General features: G+C 40.0%; 1 protein-coding gene across 4 annotated transcripts in view; it reads right to left on the reverse strand.

The window, feature by feature from the left end:
* LOC111222229 (opioid-binding protein/cell adhesion molecule homolog) overlaps positions 1-19,182 on the reverse strand; it is a 428,859-nt gene that overhangs the window by 132,018 nt on the left and 277,659 nt on the right. For 2 of the 4 annotated variants that reach the window (XM_022745874.1, XM_022745875.1), the window contains exon 2: positions 2,306-2,396. In XM_022745874.1, the coding sequence (XP_022601595.1) occupies positions 2,306-2,396 (91 nt within the window). Of the gene's footprint in view, positions 1-2,305; positions 2,592-19,182 lie in introns of those variants that run through there. The other 2 variants (XM_022745873.1, XM_022745872.1) reach the window with 1 other exon arrangement.

The following is a 19,182-nucleotide window of genomic DNA, read 5'->3' on the forward strand; positions in this document are numbered from 1 at the left end:
TGTCTGTGCGTGCTTGCTTGCGTGCGTGTAACTGTATCTGTGCTGTTGCATGCGCGACGTGAATCGTTGTACGGCGCACAAGTGTAAATTTAACCGGCATAGAATCAGATATCTGAGGCTGATAGTCCTGTCACCGATCATAGCTGATTACACTGAAAACCGGCATTCAGTGCATCTCTAGGCAGTACGCTGTGTAGGGGGTCAGCAGTGAAGGCTGAAAGTCAGGACAGTAGAGTACTTGACTGGAACTGTCCAGTACTTCCAACATGAGTCTACTACTATAGTTCCTAATGTGCTTTGAATTCAAAATGTGACTATTTAACATTTCCATTTATTTGTATTTAACATTGTAGTGTATTTTTTAATCTTGCTTCATGCAAACAATCACGTAGACAATCATGCAATCAATCATGCAAATGCAACTAAATTCTGCCACCTTCCATTGACATTATCCCACCCTAACTACTTCATCTTCTGCAGGGTTTTTTAAGGCCACTTCAAAGGACACGTGAATTTACCAGTTCAGGTCTGCAAAGCCAGCCAGGATTATTATTTATTTGTTTTTTTTCCAGCAGGCCCTTCACAGTGTATAAACTGAAAACCAATGCAAAACATTGCATTGATAAAACATTAATAAACTCAAATGGTCTCTGGTTGATGTCTGGTTAACAGACAAAAACAATTATCAATGTTAACATGGTGCTGGACAGGGATTCTTAACGTATTATATATATAAAAGAACCCAGATCACCACAGCACTGACCCCAGTCTGGTTTAATTTGTCTCGTTGTGCTTTTGTTCCTGATCCTGAGCAGTCACCCAATCTCATTCCCTCACTGTGTGTGAGCTCACAGTAAATGAAGCAAAGACCAAGTTGAGCTCATCCTCACCTTACTCATGACCTGCTGGTACCACAGGAACCCCTGGACCTCCCCAGTCACAAGTTTTTCAATCCGTGTAGGTAGGAAAATAATGCCAAATGGAAGTCCAAGCAACAACATGATGCATTATCAACTATATTTGGTCAGAAATGACAGCAGATTATGTGTCAGAAGTAGACTTTCACAGGCTCTTATTTGATTTTTGCATGGCAGTATAGGAGTAATAACACCTCGTATACGTGAAAACGTGTGTCAGCTTTCAGGATACAATAGCTTTTCAGGAAACCAGGCTTTATCACTTTTTATGCATGTTCATCAATCTTGAATTAATCACTTCTACATCACTCGCAAGCAAATGCAGTCAACTGAGAAAATTGAGGTATTATTTTTCTTTTTTAAAAAATCATTAAAATATAGAATTTTTAAGGATGTAATTTTGTGACTGTGTGCCTTTGAAAGCTGAAGTTCAACATAGTAATGTTAGCCTATGCATCACTGGGGTAATTTAGCAGCTGACTGAACATTATTTCAGTCTGAGTCTGACCTCAAGTCCATCAAGTGAAAATAGTGAAAATTACTGTCAGCAAGAGGAGCTTGGACAAAATGTCAATCATGGCAGCCTCAAACTTACTTTCCTGACGCTTATTTTCAACTCTTGCAGACAGTTACATTCATACAATACAAATGCAATAAGCCCACAATAATATCTTCACCATCAACTGTTAACACTGCTCCCATGCCCTCTACCTCCCACACATTGCATCTTGCCAGCTCTGGTATCAAAGAAAATCCATTCCTTTAGCCACTGTGATTATTGTTCATGTTAAATTGGACATTCCCGACAGTACTTGAAAGCAGCACAAATCCCTCTATACCCAGTAAGCCTCTGAGGGCGCAGAGGAGGGGAAAGGTCACCACAGACAATCTCCCATCTTGAAGAATTGCTAGTCAATCCATTTCTAGACTACACTATTTGTGGCATGGTCTTTTTTTTTTTTTTTTTTTTTTTTTTTTTTTTCTTTCTCTCTCTTTTCTCACCTGCCTCAGTCCTCAGCAGAGACTTTGAAGACTGAAACACACCTTTTCCCTCCACCTTTAGTTCTGCACCATCACACAACAATTAAAACCGTTAAGTCTGTCGTTAACAGCTGCTAAAGATTAGCAGAGTATCGCTTCTGAATTGAGTGTTTTCCAGAGACTAATCCTCTGAAATCCCCCCTTTTTTTCAGCGGCGGAAACATGATAAAACAGACAGCACTTCAGTCATGTTTCTGTCTCTCCCCACCACTAAATACTTCAGTCAGCCGGCTGAAGCCTGCAGGTGCAGCTCAACTTTGGGACAAGGATTCAAAAGCAGCAGCGGGAGGGAGAAAATGAGAAAAAGAAAAAGAAAAAAAAAAAGAAAAAGAAATATGTTGACTCACCTGAGAAAGACCGTCTCTCCTTGTCGGACAGTGATATTGTCCATCACTTTGTTGTCGGAATGAGAATCCCCTTGGCTGCGGACAGGCAACCCTGCAGGCACAAGAAGCAAAATCCTCAGAGAGAGAAGAACTGTGCATTTGTAAAAAGCGACAAAGTATCCCCGGACAGACATCGTCTTCAGCCTCCAGAGGTGTAGAAAACAAATCCCACAGCGAGACAAAGAGTCGGTTTTCGCCGAGTAAACGCTCCCGTGGAGATTATTTACCCCCAGTTCATTGGTCTTAATCCAAATCTTCTCGCCAGGTAGCCGCGGTGAGCCGGGGAGGAGAGACACTCGACCCTATCTGGCTGCGCTGTACAACACCCGCTGCTTATTGTTTAGAAGGGAACAAGGAACAAAATTATCTCTCACTGGCGGTCCGGCGGCTGACGGTGTCCCTATTCCTCTACTAAGTTTTTTTTCACACAAGTCATAAACAAGCAAATATGTATCCGCACTGTTTATCAGCCTGAATGAGCCTAAATAGAAGGCGGACGACTGAAAGACACGAGAGTCATATTCACAAGGAAGAGAGGCGCCAAGTTTGCGATTTGCATCGGTTGTCAAGGAGTTGTTTCTCTGTAGCAGCTCTGTATTATGAGCACATTGGGTCTGACTACGTCACAGAAGGACAGTGGTGTGAGCAAAACGGATTCATCATCCGTTTTTACAGGAACTACACCTGCATGGAAAAAGGAGGAAAAATCATGTCATGTCAATCTTTAGGCAGGGGCAGTGAGACTCTGCTACTCAGGACTATTGTTCATTTCATAGCATACCAATTATCCACCGTAATCACAGATCCCCCATATGATATATTGAATAATATTTTCCTCTACTATATATATATATATATACTGTATATATAAAATGCAGAAAGCCACTAAACTTTCCTAAAAGCATTGATGGCTGTAAGCAAAGATTGTTTTCATTATCAAAAAAGAAATATATAATATAATATAATATAATATATATATTAACATTATTAAAACAAAACAAACAAACAAAAAAAAAACATTGAAAATTCATCATAGAGCAAGATAAACCAAAAATTCACGTTTGATACTTTTTGGCATTTTTCCTTAAAACATAAATGAAATAATTAATTGATTAAAACAGTGGCTGATTTATTTTCTGTCAGTGACTTGTAGTAAATCAACTAATCTATAATGCTTCATGCCTAAATCTTTGCTAGAACAGGATAAAAGAAATAACCCAAGAAATAAATAAAAAAAATCCACAAAATAACTAATTCAGTGTGGGGATTGATGTGGAAAGCATAAAGTGGGACTCTGTCACTTCTGAAAGATGAAATGGCACACTCTTTCTCTTACAATTGAAAAGATGAATTCATAATCAATAAAGCACACCCTTTGTCAAGTGGGTCTCGCCACAGCAATGTTACTTCGTCTGATCTGACCAGTGTGGTGGCTAGTGAAGCCCAAATCACACTTTCCACCATGTAGGTGCACTGCTGTGCAAAATTTCTGTCATGTGCTCATGCCCATGCATCAAACAAATTACATTAACTGTACATTCAAGCATATTAACCATTGCAGTGTTGAACACATCCATGGATTCATATACTGCTTGAGCTTCTGTTGTATATCAGGGACAGACTGACGGACTCTAGGTTCTATACTGTTCTACTGTTCTGCAATTACTTTTACTACAATTCAGCATTTACCATCGCTAATTGCTTCTAGTGGCCAGAGTGGATGCTTTTTAGCGAGCAGTCTGACTACAATGCCCATTGTTGTTTTAAAGGCCCTCGCCTGTTTACAATAAAAGGAATAACCTTTTTTCATGGAGGATAGACTGACATGTAACAGAAGGAAAAACACAAGGGTAAATGATGAAATCAATGAGGTGTGAATTTTATTCAGCTTACTCTGTCATGGCTTCTTGGAGCACTTGAACAGAACAGAAACACTGTAAATGTCATTAGTGACACTGTGCTTATGTAATGTCAGAATATCTACAGTGAAGAAAGCCCATTACTGATCCTCTGCAGACTAAAAGCGGGATCATGTGACAGACCAAGCTTCCTGAAGACACGCCTATGGGTTTCTAAATGTTATGTCACCGACAATCACTAAAACATGAAACAATCATAAAGTTAAACAGTGTGCCGTACACGAACCACTTTATGCCAGCACTGCATTGTTCTATTCCAAAAAATAAAAACATGTCTTTCTTGATGCTGCTTTAAGATGAGCGGTAGTTGAATTACAGTAACCACTGAAGTCAGAGAGCTTTCCTTTAGATGATGCTGCCATTAAATACCCATATTGTTAAATCAGATCTCTGTTTGTATTTATTGGGCAACAAATTACAATGAAAAAGAAAATATGTGCACAGGAATAAACTCAGACATTGAGTGGCTGCAATTCTCTACCTTTGTCTCATTCACACACACACACACCAGACATATATTACTATTCATTCCCAGTTCCCATTCGGTTCATTTTCAGTCTGAAGCCATGCTGCTTGTAATAGAAGCAGTAGCTATCCTGAGATGAATATGTACAAACGTTAGCTAAGCATTCAGCATTTGTAAGCCTGTGCTTAACATTCACAGATTCATGTTGTGATGTGTCTCCTTTTGTATCTGTTGGGAATTTGCTCTGTGCATGGTGCATCGGTATGGAGTCAAATTAGGGTCAGAAAAGTGATGTGAGCTTGTAAAGTGACGTTCACAAATAATTCCAAAGATTGTAGCTGTACATCAACCTTTGTAAACCTGTAAAATAAATCTGCACATGAAATTTAAGTTTTTGCATGAATATAAAAAAAATTGTATTTGTAAAATGAATTAGAAAAAATAAATAAATGAATAAACAATTAACAATTATGAACATTATGAACAGTTATGAACACAGAAGAAGTGATTTGTGAACATCTGAATACAGATACAGAGCAGAAAATAGCATGCAGATTTATTGTACAGGTTTACAAAAGTTGATTTACAACAAAAAAAACCCTAACCCTAACCCAACTTCACAGAACATCACTTTACAAGCTCAGAACTTTTTTGACCCTAATTTAAGCCCATATGTCAGGGGCTCTCTGGCTCTCTCCCAATCAATGCTTGATTACTCGGATTTCATCTTAACGACCTCAGAGGACTGATTCATCTATAGTTCATGAAATAAGCAATGGTTAAAAAACTGAGAACTTGTTTCTTGAAACAATTGGATCATGGTAGCGTCACATTTGTAGCATTTATACATTATCTCAATAAAGTAACTAACCTCAACAGTGAACTGAAAAGTACATGAAGCTCGATATATGAAAGAGTAAACTACTGCAAAATATGGTTTGTAAACATGGAGGTGAACTGAACAGCCAATGAGTCTTTAAGCCAATGAGTCATATAAACATATGAAACAAACAATGCGTGGAAAAAAAGGGGTCAATTGCCAAATAAAGGACCAGTGTGTAGGGAGATCTATTTTTTTAATTAGTGTATAATCACCCTTTGTTTTCGTTATAGCTTAGAATAAGCCCTTCATATCTACATAAGGAGCGGATCCTCTCCAACAGAGCTCGCCATGTTGCTTTTGAAAAATGTGCATCTTAAGATAAAGTGGTTAAGAAAAATGAAATGAAATGTGTAGCTCCAGTTTCCCTTTTTTCTTCTTTTTGTTAACTCCATTTCACATCTGAACAGTCTCAGGTATTTTTTATAATAAAAAAAAATCTCAACATATCTCAACAACTGAACAGCTTTAATACCTCCTTTTCTCTTTCTTGGCCTCTGATATCCCACGCCCCCACTTTCCAAACTTATTTCTCTGACTCTTGTCTCTTGTCTCATCTCTCCCCTGTGTGTGTATCTCACTCACTGATTCCAGTCCAGTCCAGCATGATTGGCTGAGTAGCATCACATGACCAATGCCGTAAAGGCTAGAAAAGCTGCACCAGTTAAAATAGAAAACAATGCATTAAAATGTAATCATTTTCAATAATTTATAAGTTACAGGTCCGGGTCCAGATAGGAGGGTGTCCGGATCCAGACTGCATTCTGCCTATTAGTAACAATAAAGCACTATCCAAGGCACATGGTACTTCTACAAAAATATCCTTAGAGAAAATGAATTAGTAACGAATCAGTAAATTAATTAAGGCCATAGCAAATATTTCCTTAGATGTAACTTTTTTTTTTCATCTTTAGCACTGTTGGCAAAGCTTTTAGCTCAAGCATTTCATTTCATTGCCAGCAGTGGCTGCCATGCCTGTAATTGTTGTGCATTTGACAAATACAGATCTTGAACCTTGATTCTCATCACATTTCGATGTCCATAAACTCTGATTAGAGAATGAGTCTGGCTCTGGCGCACAGAGAACTGTTCTAAACTTAGCAGGCGACTGTGTGCTTGTCTCAGACCTGCTTTTAGAAAAAAAAAAAAAAGAAAACAAGAGAAGAGAGGGGAAAGAAAATAGGTTTTCAGGCCTTTCAGCTTCTAAATCCTCCGCTAACATAATGTTGGGTCTGTTTTAATGACAAGGTTTAGATGACTGGTTACATTAGAATCTGACAACATGAGTGCATTTTCAATGGCAATATTTTGAGTTGTTCCATTTTGTCATCTCTCCATCAGTTTTTTTTTTTTTTTTTTGGCATATTGGCATATTGACTATTTGCACTGCTGAGTCATGTGGACATTCAGAAGACTGCGGCTTTGTACAAACTTTATTCTACTTTGCAAAGCCTTGTCTTCATTCTTTGTTTATTGCTACTGTGTTAAAGCACATGCACACACACTGGATAGAGTGACTGTATCTTCTTGAGACAAAGAGATAATTTTGGCACCAATCTGCTCCTCAGGTATCAGCATTGCGACCAATGAGTCACTACATCCAACATTACAGCACCCATCGGTGCTCTTCGTAGGAAGAAACATGTATTTTCTTTACTTTGGCTACCTTTACAGAATTTCTCTAAGAGCAGAATTTTAATTTTTAACACTATTATTCAAAGCTTGATTTCATAACTTGAATACCAAAAGTTGCTTCTTTTTATCAGTAGATGGCTGAAACATGAACTGCATTGTTAAAGAGATGATGTTTCTATTATTGATCTATACTCATAATGCCTGAAGCAATAAAATGTAGAGAGACTGCTTCTTCAATAATAATAAAAAAAAATCATGCTCGCCTGGTTTAGCCTAATTCCTTTAGGCTCTCTGTCTGGCAGTAGCCTCATGTTAGTCTCCTCTACCTACCTATTCATGACACGGTGTACAGTTCAACTACCCCACTGAAAAAAAGTCATGAAATGATGCAGTCCTGTGCTCACAACTACTACTGCTCTCACTCATTTAATCCCAGCATTCACCTGTGCTTTTCAATACTCTATGTATTGCCCCTCAGCTATTTTACCTCAACTTGTCACACTTTAGAGTGCAGGTAATGAAGTCATGCAAATGTGAATTACAAGAGCTGCATATTACTGGTGAATTTACAATTTGACTTTTTTCTTATGATACACAATATTTTTTATGATTTTTTAAATTTTCATCAGTTTGACTGTCATTAAAATCCAGGTCCAGGTTTTCTAACCTTTAGGTTGTGGTATCCACATGGCGGGAATTGTAATAGGTATGAATTTGTTTGATGCCCAAGGTGCCAGTAGGTCATTTGTGTCTAACACCTCAACAAGCTCTATCTGGCCAGTAAGTGTCAAAATCCATTAGAGATCTGAATATGATGACCAGCATTCATTACTAGGTGGAATTCACCCAACTTTTCTTACTTCACATTGCCAACTTCTCTCTACCTGCAAGAGCATCATTTAATAGAAGCCTATGACGTGTTCTCTTAACTGCAGACTCAAAATGTGAAAACATGTCATATTAACTTTGCAGTGATATTATGTGGATAATATGGACAATATCCTGTATGAAATGCCTCCCTGGCAGCTTTAAGCAGTGTATTATAAGGCTAGAGGAAGGGGGTGTGCTTCAGGCTTGACAGTACCTGAGCTATTTTATAGTCCAGATCTTGAAAAGAAGAGAATGAGATGTCACTATCCAGAACAACGAGCCTGCAGGCTGCACATTCCCAGGAAGCTATCCAGTCACATCACTTGACTTGCGCAGAGTGCTGCAGCTCATAGTCGAAGCTCTACCTCCACACAAACTATAAATGCCACTGCACCCCTCTGCAGCCCTCTGCATGTCACCTGAATGAGGTTATCAAGGAAATGAAGGAAAGCCTCGTCAGGTGACATCTAATGTTCCCCATCTGAAACACCTGTTTAGTCAGTCACTCACTATCACTATCTTTCACTATGCTCAGTTGATAAATGAGACATCACATCTGACCTAAACACATGGATGTTTGCTTCAGGTTCTCTACTTTTTCAGTTTTGGTGAGAGTAATCTAATAACAAACAGTAGTAGCAGGAAGTGGGACTGCAAAAAATAATTCTTCCAGTTCAATTGTTAACACTCATCAATATCTTTATATTAACAATGGATTTGATTACTATGTGTAATGTGAAAGGGTTCGCTCATTGTACTGAACCCACAGGAGGCATCACCAACTCTGCAGTTCCCCTCAGCTCTATCCAGTTTTTAACCTTTAGCTCATTGTTTTGGTTTTGTTAGGCCCTGAATCTCAAACTCATCCTCAAACTCATTTCCGGCTGCAGCAGGGAGATATTTTCGATTAAAAAAAACAAAACCTGTCAAACCAACTGCCCTTTACCCAGCAGCAAACACCACAGAGAAAAAGACACAGTTCGAGCTGGTGAAGATAGTGGGGCATTTAGCTGCTAATGACACATACATATTTTCTCTCTCAGGAGCTGATGGAGGCTAAAACAGAGCTACAAAGGCAATGGTCCAGCTTTGTCAGGTGGTCAGGCATAGAACTCTTTTTGCTGGATGAAATAGCCAACTTTTTGTTAGCATATTTCACTAACTAATTTATATGCCAGTATTTATACATTGACATGTCAATATTGTGTTTTTTCAGTGTGTTCTACTGCCCTCAAGTGGCCAAAAACTCTAGACAAACCTTGTTTAGAGACAGGATATGCTGACTCCTTTAAAGGTCCTATATTGTGTAAGGTGAGATTTCCATGTCTCCTTTGATTAAAAAGCAGGTCTAGGTTCTATATTAATACTGTGAAAGTATGAAAGCGCTCAGTCCACAGAGAAATGCACACAGCCTGTATTCAGAACCTGATCCTTAAAACGAGGACTTCTGTACCTTTGTGATGTCCCAACAAAGCAGTCACTTCTCTCAGCCATGCCCCAAGCCCAGCCCACCTGGACCCACCATCCAACACTGCAGGACTTGGTTTCTCTGGAGTGTTTACCTGAAAATTGTTATATTTTTATTCAAAAACTCAACGAATCAGAAGAGAGGATGAGAGCCTCTCCTCTAATTGGCTCACTAACCTATTGTTACAAGAGCTCCAAAGAGAATCCTGAGAGATGAGATGTAAAATTACACTGAGATGGTTTTTGTTTTTAAAACCAGAAATATATCTTCTTATGGATCAACACTTCAAATTAAACACAGGAAAAGTGTAACACATGGGACCTTCAACAATTAAACAAAGCCATGACCTATTCTTAACCTTAATGAAGCATTTTGGTTGTCTAAAACTAACAATACATGAGACACAGAATGCAAACAGTAGTTCACAATAAAGTTGTTGGTGAAAGTTATCCATGCAATTACATTTCCTCTAAAATGCATTTGGCAGAGCAAATATCTAATTAGTAGGAACAATAATATACAATAATAATTAAAGTATTTTTTTTTTATCATCTTTAGTATAAAAGAGACAAATCTGAATATGTTTTAGTTTATAAAAGTGTTACTGTCTTCAGTTATGACAGTGATTAATAAACAGAGATACTGTGTGTCTTTGGCAGCTGTGTAAAGTAATGAAGTAAATAAAGACCACAGAGAGAGAGAAAGACAGCAAGAGTGAAAACAACACCTGATCTACTTGATGACGACGATGTCTTGCTAAACTAATGGTAATCACGCAGGTCTAATTGGGTGGTTTGAATCAGAGGACCACAGGGAAAAGCTAGGCGAAGGTAGTAAATGGCTCTCTCCTTCAAATACTTTCAAGATGTCACATAGCAAAGAGCCTCACCTCCAACGACTCCACTGGAGCAGGCGGGACAGCTCCCCGGCATGACCTCATGTGAAGCAGTGTATGAAACCACATTTACTCAGCAGGGCCTCGTTTCTTTACCACGAAGTAAACTGACATTCTGCTGGTGAAGCTGATTTGGGATCTTTAGAAAACACAAGATTCCCGCTGTGCCTGAAGGCAACAAAGGACACTTTTATCTGTCATTAATTGGGATGATCGACAGAGAAATGACAGAGACAGAGAGTGTTTGTGAGAAAGACTGACAGATGAATGTCTTCCATGTTCGTTGTGTCATGATGTCACCACTCATCAGCTCTCCAAAGGACTGGCTTTCTAATCGTCAATATCAGTTTAATGACCACTATTAAGCATTCCTCCTCATATGTCAATCAAACTTCGGTATATAAACAAGGATATTACAGTGTACTTTGAGCAGAGGACAAGTGATGGGTTCAGCAGTCAAGCCCATTACTGGGAATCAGAAAAAATTGTCAGACTGACCACAGGTGCAGGTCGTTTTTCACCATTCACCAGCATTTATCTGCACAGCAGACAGAGTGTGGATATGAGCAGGTGCTCATATTTCAAGAATGCTGTCAAATCAGCAAAATGGCTGCCAATCTAGACAGGCACCGTTATGTGCATTAGTGGATATGAAGAGATGTGATGTGCATTAAAGGCATTAATGTTGGGGCTGGTGTTTGAGACTGCAGAACCATTCAGATGTAATTATATATAACACTTCATACGGCAGCTTTATAGATTTTTAAACGTTTGAGGGGAAGTGGATCTCAGGCTAAAATGTTGCTATTCGAATGCTTGGACCAGCAGCGGGTTGAGAGTGTGGCTGATTTTCATCTGGTTTTAGTTGATGCGCAAAAATGCACTGCAATTCTGCTCTAGAGAGGTTACGATTTACAGAGAGAAATACCTAGTAAAGCGACATTTGCATTGCGCTGATCAAACATACAGTAACAGACAACACCATGACCAGATTTGCAGACATTTGTAGTGCTGTAATGCATTTGTAATGCTGTGCAAACTGCAAGTCGAAGCATAAGTTACATAACAAAAAAAGTACATAAACAACATGCTTCATATTCAGCTTTGCTTGCATAGTTCAGTATTGTGGCCAATCAAAGCCCACTCTGAACCAAAAATTGACTGTGAGTGCAGCAAACTCAATTCCTCGTTGATCTTGGACATTGTGGTTTGAACAAATAATTTTAGCTCGAGGTGTTTTCAAATGCATCTTCATCAGCAGATGTAATTTTTTCAGTTGTCATGGAGATGTGCCAGTTGTTGTCATGTTAAGACATCGAAAGGTGATCTTTTCTGTCAGATGTGATGCCCACCTTGAGTTTTCTACAGCCGCCCATTGAACCCTGATCAATGGTTCTTACTCCTTGCCAATCAATGCTGTGACACTGGTTTGATGATCGTGTTTTTAGTCGGTGTTCCCAGGCAACTGAGCCATCTCCATGACAACTGAGAAATCAAACTAATAAGTTGACCTTGAGTTAGGATAATCATGTTTGCTGCCTGTTTCAGACACATCTGAATCTATCAGCAGGCACAACATTGTCTCTAGAAATTACATTTCCATGCCACTAATTTGTTTTGTTAATGTTGGAAACATGATTGTAAACAAAGTGTTACATTTCTTTTTGCAAGTCACAGGGACACTGGTGGATGATGGCATGCACAGCATGAGTTTTGACACCTGAAACTAGGGATAACATCCTGAGGCAGCAGTTAAATTTGAACAGTGAAACACACGAATCATGCTTCAGTTGCTGTGAACAGATACAATAAGTGCATTATGGTTTCTTCATTATGTTGAAAAAATACATATCCTGCACGGCAAATGTATTTCTAGGAGATAGGATACATGCATACAAACATGCATAGTCTGCCTTTATGTAAGGCAAACTAATAAGGAAGTACCATCTGTCTTTTTATCCATCTCCTGCCTGCCTTCAGATGTGGTTCCTTTTGAGAACAGTGGATCATAGATATTTTCTATAAATGGCTGATTAATTAGTCTATGATGCTTCAGATCACAGGATGCTTTCTTTTTAATATTCTAAACCCCTTTTTCCTGCAAACCTATCTATTAGGATTTTACAAAACAATTTATTTTCAGTGCTAGGTGGGGCATCAGAACAGTGATCCACAGACCTAGTGTCTGTATTTGTATGAAAGGTGCTTTACTATCTTTTCAAATACCATATTGTCATAGAGAGTTAAATGAGCTGAATGCCCCATAGATGACAGTGTCACTGGTTGTCCTAACAGACACATGACAACAATTATCTAAAAAGAAGTCCTCATGCAGTTGATGCTCAGAAAATATCAGTAACAAATTCAGTACAGCATCACACTATGGTAAACAGCAGCCGCTGGTCAGCTGCAGCGGGCAACACCTTTCACACTGTAATTTACACTGTAGCTGGGAGCCATAGGCCAGATGTGCATGAAATGGATCATACTGGTGCTCTGGACAGCGAGTTAAACAGTTATCTCTGCTGCTCTGCACCGTGATCCCTCTTGATGCCTTCCAGATGGTCATCCTCCTTTCTTAAGACTCTCTTTGTCCTCAAGGGAAGCTCAGGTAATGAGGTCTTAGTCATTTGGCATTAATGAAATATAGCTTTGCAGACAAGGAGGGAGGATCTCAGTGAGGAAGACAACTGGACACCTTGACCTGCTGTATGTGATCAAACGGAAGAACGCCACCAAATCTTGATGATGTAAAATGCCAGATAAATTGTTCGCACATTAATCACACATACTTCTCTCAGTGTGGAATTAAGCTCACAGTATAATTGGATCTCCAGAGAGCCTGGGAAGAAAAAAAAGACAATGTGAACGTGTTTTTGTGAGATTTCCCCATTGTATTCAAGTGATTGCAAGTCCAAGTAATTGTGCTGGAGCGCTTCCAGATGTGCAGACAGGAAGCACTTGACTTAGGGTTTGGACTCTTGGAGAAAAACAATAATTAAGAGTCAACAAACAGTAGTGACAACAGCTGTGGGAGAGGCACTGTGGCTGAGTGGCTGTGAAGACGGCTGGTTGTGGTCTGGGAGAGGTTTCCAACTGGCACTGAATCAGGGGACAGTCGCGCCTGGAGGCTGGCACTCCGCTCCACCCCTCGTCCCCAACACTCACCAAGAGCAAGCATTTGCCAAGATTTTAATCACGGTGGGCTCAAGCAATCAATACCAAAGTGGCCCTTAGGTGTTAGACATCCCCGAGTGGAAGTGACCATTACTTTCTAATAAAGAGATTGATGCTGCTGAAGTCGTCTTCATCACCCTTTAGGAATGGCTTCCTGACTGCGAGGCATGTTAAGTGCACTTTTAATGTCAATGTGTTCCCCGCTTATCAGGTCCCGAGCGCCCCGGCCCCCCCCCTGACCTCCCACCACCCAACCACCCCCCCACCTCGGGAGATGGAAAAACACATTCCATTCACCAGCGCCTCACCAGCAGCATTTTCGCAAGCATTTCATTTTGTCCTTTGCTTCAGTGTGAGAGCTGTGTGGGGAAGGGAAATGGATTTGAGGCTATATATCATACAGAAAAATATCCATGAAAACAAGTGGATATGGTCACCCAGAGCAATCCGGGCGATGGGCTCCCTAATTCACACAGGTCAAAGCAGTATTAGGCATAAATGCACAATATGAAGAAAGCACTTCATCTTCAATGTCTTAATAATCTGGTGAGGTGGGGGGGGCAACGCCGTAATTATTAATGGCATTGGTGTGGGCTTGTTTGTTTATTCATCTCAGCAGTTTTTTCGGAGGGGAAACGCACTCTGATAATACAGCTGTTTTAAAAGAGCTCCCCCCCTCCCCACACATACTTTACTTCCCTTGAGTAAAGGCACTTTAATAAACACATTTTTGCTGCACTATGGAGTTTTTTCAGTAAAGCTTTATAACATGTCAGCTTTAGGCGGGAAGGTGCACACATCTAATTATTATGTGGTTATATTCTTTTTGTTGACAAAATCAAGCCTCTATGAGCTTTTCCTACAGGAATGGAAAAAGGAGCTTACTGTGACTAATAATACATTAACCATAGAAATATGCAAAGCCTTCTGGCCACACAAACTTAGTTTTTAGGCAGAGGATTTTCATGCATATTCAAGAAGAAAATGTCACTGAAAGGTGTGTGAGAATTATTGTTGAAGCTGTGCCTCAAATATAGTATACTCCAATATTACAAGTCTCAATACTTATATTAACATTTAGAGCCAGAAGTGCAGCACAAATCAATGACAAATTTCATCAATCTAACTTGGAAATGTGAAATATGCTTCAAAGGATAATCCTGGTTTATAACAAACTGCGTCTTTCATTTTGGCTGTTTTGGCCACCATTAGTTATTAGCAGTTGCAATTCTACAGCCCCTCCAATCAGTGTTCCTCACCATTATGTAATAGATAATCTGACACACACTTTTTTTTTTGGTTCACATTAGGAAAATTTTCAAAATATAAATGTAAAGAACAATAAAGACCTAAATAAATAACTTCAACGTTGTCACATTGTAAATAACCCAATTAAGGCCAGTGCTCATCAACACATAAAGCACCTTTAAGGGGGTTGTGTAAACCCCTTTTCCACTGGTCAAAAACCTCGCTAAGACCCGCTAACATAGGGCTTTTGTCTGCAATGGAAACAATCAGCATTAACACCTGTACTGTACTGTGGAACCTGTAATGAAAAGCTTGTAGACTATAATACAAATCCAAAAGAAATGGCCATAATAACACAATTGAATCAACAAAAGTAGCCATTGTAGTTTTCATATTTCTCTCTTTTTTTTTTTAAGGCATTGATTAAGTTTGGTCATGGTAAAAACAGCAAACATTTAAACCAAAAGCAATCTTTCTTTTTTGCTAAAAAGAATACTGTTACATTCCCCGATGTGTACCAGGGGATGAGGAGAAGTAACAAATGAAAAAAGTGTTCTGGGAGGAAAGGAAGATAAGGAGGCAAAACAAAAGTGTGAGGAAACCAAAGATTTTCTATTATTAAACTCAAAAGTCCTGCAAAAAGACCCGACAAAAAGCGCTGGATTCTAAACCACCAGGGTTAACAAACAAAGAACAAATTGGAATCTCAGGCAAAGTCTGAAAAAACACCCTCCTTCATGCACGGAGTATCACATGTGCGGGAAACACGCTGCCACACTCTGGCCCGCCTGCCCGCTCGACTCAGCCCTCGTCCTCCCCATATGTCACCTCCAGACAATCAGCAAAATAGATCCACCTGTGCGCAGCTCATCCTCGTGACTGGAGGAGGCGTAACACCTGGAGGGAGAGAGAGCAGTAGCACCAGACAACCACTGGGGTTGTAACGAATACTCAAGTGTATTTTTTGAGTATCTGTACATTACTTAACTACAGTACTCAAGTAAATGTACTTCGTTGCTGTCCACTCCTGGATGTGATATATTATATATGATCACACCTGGGATATACAATGTTATAAAAAAAACATTTCATACCAGCTATGGATGCTTCATAGAAGACACTGATAAACACATGTTGTTGAATGTGAGTGTCAGTATTTTGCACCACTTTTAGCTGAGATTGATAGAACACTGTGATGCTCCTTCAGTGTGTGCGTGCGTGTGTGTGTGTGTGTGTCTTGTTTTTGACCTTGACTACAGTTAATGCTTCCCCCACATGATATATTTGATTGTTTATCTTCTGCAGCAGCACACTTAGGACCGGGTCGATGTCTCTGGAATTTACCACTCAGCTGTGGTAGAAACTTTGAACTCTAAATGCAACATGCCATCAAAACAAAGCTAGATAAAGAGACCTGAATAGCCCCTTGATCAAACACTGAGTTTGTAATGCTTCACAGACACCGCTGCCTTGTTTACTGTTAGATGATGTAACATGGATAGTCTCATGAAGTCACCTTTGATTAATTAAACACCATTACACAGAGTGAGACCACTTTAGATCCCCCCCCGTATAAAATATGCAACATCGTCCATGCGCTGCAATTACAATTTCACATTCCTGCCATTTTCTCACTTTACCTTACTTTAACGCAGTGACCTGACCTGCCTGACATGTTTCAGTCTGTTATGGCCTTTTTTGACTTTACTGGTAAAGGTGATTAAGGCGCAATTAAAAATAAGTAGCAGCTCGAGTGCTGCAACACTTCCACATCTCTAGGTCAAGGTCATGGATTGTGTCAGCCCTCTGAACTGTCTATGCTGATCCAGTTTAAACTGTTGGATAAAGATTTTTTGCTAGACAAGTGAAAACTGGACAAAACACAAATATGTGTGCACAAAGAGTAGTGACAAAGTCTACGAACCTCTGTGTACACTGGTGGTAAAAATAAAACAAAAGAAGTTCTAAGTGAGAAAGCGGGAACAGGACGAGAGTTGACAGCATTGCTCGATGGCAGACAGCCAATCAGGACCACCGAAACATTTCCTGGTGGCCTGGATTGCAGGCTGCTGTGAACAGTCAACTGTCAGTTGACCAGCGATAATACAGCTAGCAGGAATCAGTTAATGGACGTCAGGCACGACTTTCACGTCGGCAACATCGCTTACCTCACCGGTGTGTGACAGCTACCGCGCTGAAGCTGCGGCTGGCACCGTTAGCATTCCTGCCCTATCTTTCTACATTGAGTTTGCCTGTGATGATGGCCATAAATAATAGAATCCAAAAAGTGAAGAGAAAGCAGTCACATGACTTTTGTTTACCCGCGTTGAGAGCAAGAGCAAGAGCAAGAGAGAGAGAGAGAGAGAGAAAGAGAGAGAGAGAGAGAGAGAGAGAGAGCACTGAAAAACTGCTGCTCTTCACCAAATATCTTAACTTTTTCACTTGTGTGTGTTTAGTTGTCAGCAGGATTACAGTGCTCAATTGATTTGCACCAATCTTGGTGGAGGGATTGGACATTGGCCAGGGAAGAACCAATTGAATTTTGGGGAAGAGTCGGTTAAAAGCGCACATCCAGGATTTTTTTTTTTTAATCTCTTTCCTTAACATTGCTAGAGGCTGGCCATTTTACGCCTTGGCGGAGAAATGCGTCCTACTGAGTACCAAGTGTCCAGTTTTCGTATTTGTTGGTAAGTCCCAATTGTTTATATTTTCGAATCTGGATAACTTTCCACCCACAAGAACATAGTGGCCAAATTTCTAATTATTCTGTTACCTGTTACATCAGTTAACAGTCTGGCCATTTGTGTGAACCAGGTGGCTGGGATGGAGACAAATTCCCGGCCTTAATCATTGTTTCAGTCCGCCCCTGGCAGTGCTAGAGCACACACTCCCCTATCCTGCCACACACACACACACCCACACACGTTTACTTTTCTCACTTTTGGGAAAAAAAACTTTTTCCAAAATTGGCGACCTCAATAGGACAAAATGGTCTTCTTTCTTAAATCTGTCTCCAATGGTAGTCTGTGACAGAAACACACACACACACACACTTTGCCATGTCTAGGTTACCCATCAATTCTCTCTTATCTAAAGATGATACAGCTGCTGTGTTACTTGCATCTTGTGCCATGGCAGAGGGGTCATTGAGATTAAATGCCAACCTCAGACCTGCCTTTTAGTGGATGAGGCCTGTCAAAGTGGTGGGAGAGTGAGGAATAGTGCTGAAACAGGAACACAAGTGTGTCAGATCCCCTCAGCCTGCCAACAGATACTACGGCTCTGCAGTGTGGAGTTAGGGCAGATGTTCCTTTAGCGCATTAGACTCTTCAGCAGTGCTGGACATATAGGATTAAGTGGTTAATTAAAGTGGAACTCCTCAGGGTTAAGGGACTTTAAATCGACATACACCTTTAATCAGTTCTTATCATTGCAATATATACATATATATAACAGTTGTGCTGGTAAAGGTGCAGGTTAAATCAACTAAATGCACAAATTACAAAGTGTAATGATTGAAGGGGGTTGGGTTGGTGTGGTAATCCAGTGAGTAATCCCACTGGAATAAGACCCCCCAACACCCTTACATCCCCACCCATTTTTGCTGTATCAGACAGCTGTCACCACATAACACCCTAGAAAAAATCCTCTAGCTCAGTCAAGGAGTGAAGGGCACACAGACAGACCTATACAGTCAGGTCGGGATTCCTGATACACTGTAAAGAAGTTTGAAGAGTTTTGTTTACCCAACACCAAAAGTTAATTTTCTCAGTGGTATTGAAACATTTAAATATCTGAGATTTTACACAGTTCCTGTGTTTTATTTGTACATTTATTTGCACATGCAAGTGTTGATCCATAAGAAGATATATTTGTGGTTTTAAGCACTGTAAACCATCTCATTGTAGTTTTACATCTCCTCTCTCAGACTTCTCACTGGAGCTCTAGTAACAACAGGTCAGTGAGCCAATTAGAATACTGGCTCTGATCCTCTCCTCTGATTGGCTGATTGTTTTCTGAGTGATCGAATAAACATATTTCATATTTCAGGTAAAAACCAAATCCTGCAAGGTTGGATGGTGGGTCCGGGCGGGCTGGACGTGGGGCGCAGCTGAGGGTGGTGACTGCTTTGTTGTGACATCACAAAGTTAAGTCCTGACGGCTGGTTTGAAAGGCTCAGTTTCTGAATACATGCTGTGTGCATTTCTCTGTGGACTGAGCACTTTGATCCTTTCACAGTATTAATATAGAACCTAGACCTGCTTCATAATCAAAAAATG

Source organism: Seriola dumerili, unplaced genomic scaffold (assembly GCF_002260705.1).
Source record: "Seriola dumerili isolate Sdu_G_001 unplaced genomic scaffold, Sdu_1.0 BDQW01000091.1, whole genome shotgun sequence".
Classification (NCBI taxonomy): Eukaryota; Metazoa; Chordata; class Actinopteri; order Carangiformes; family Carangidae; genus Seriola; species Seriola dumerili.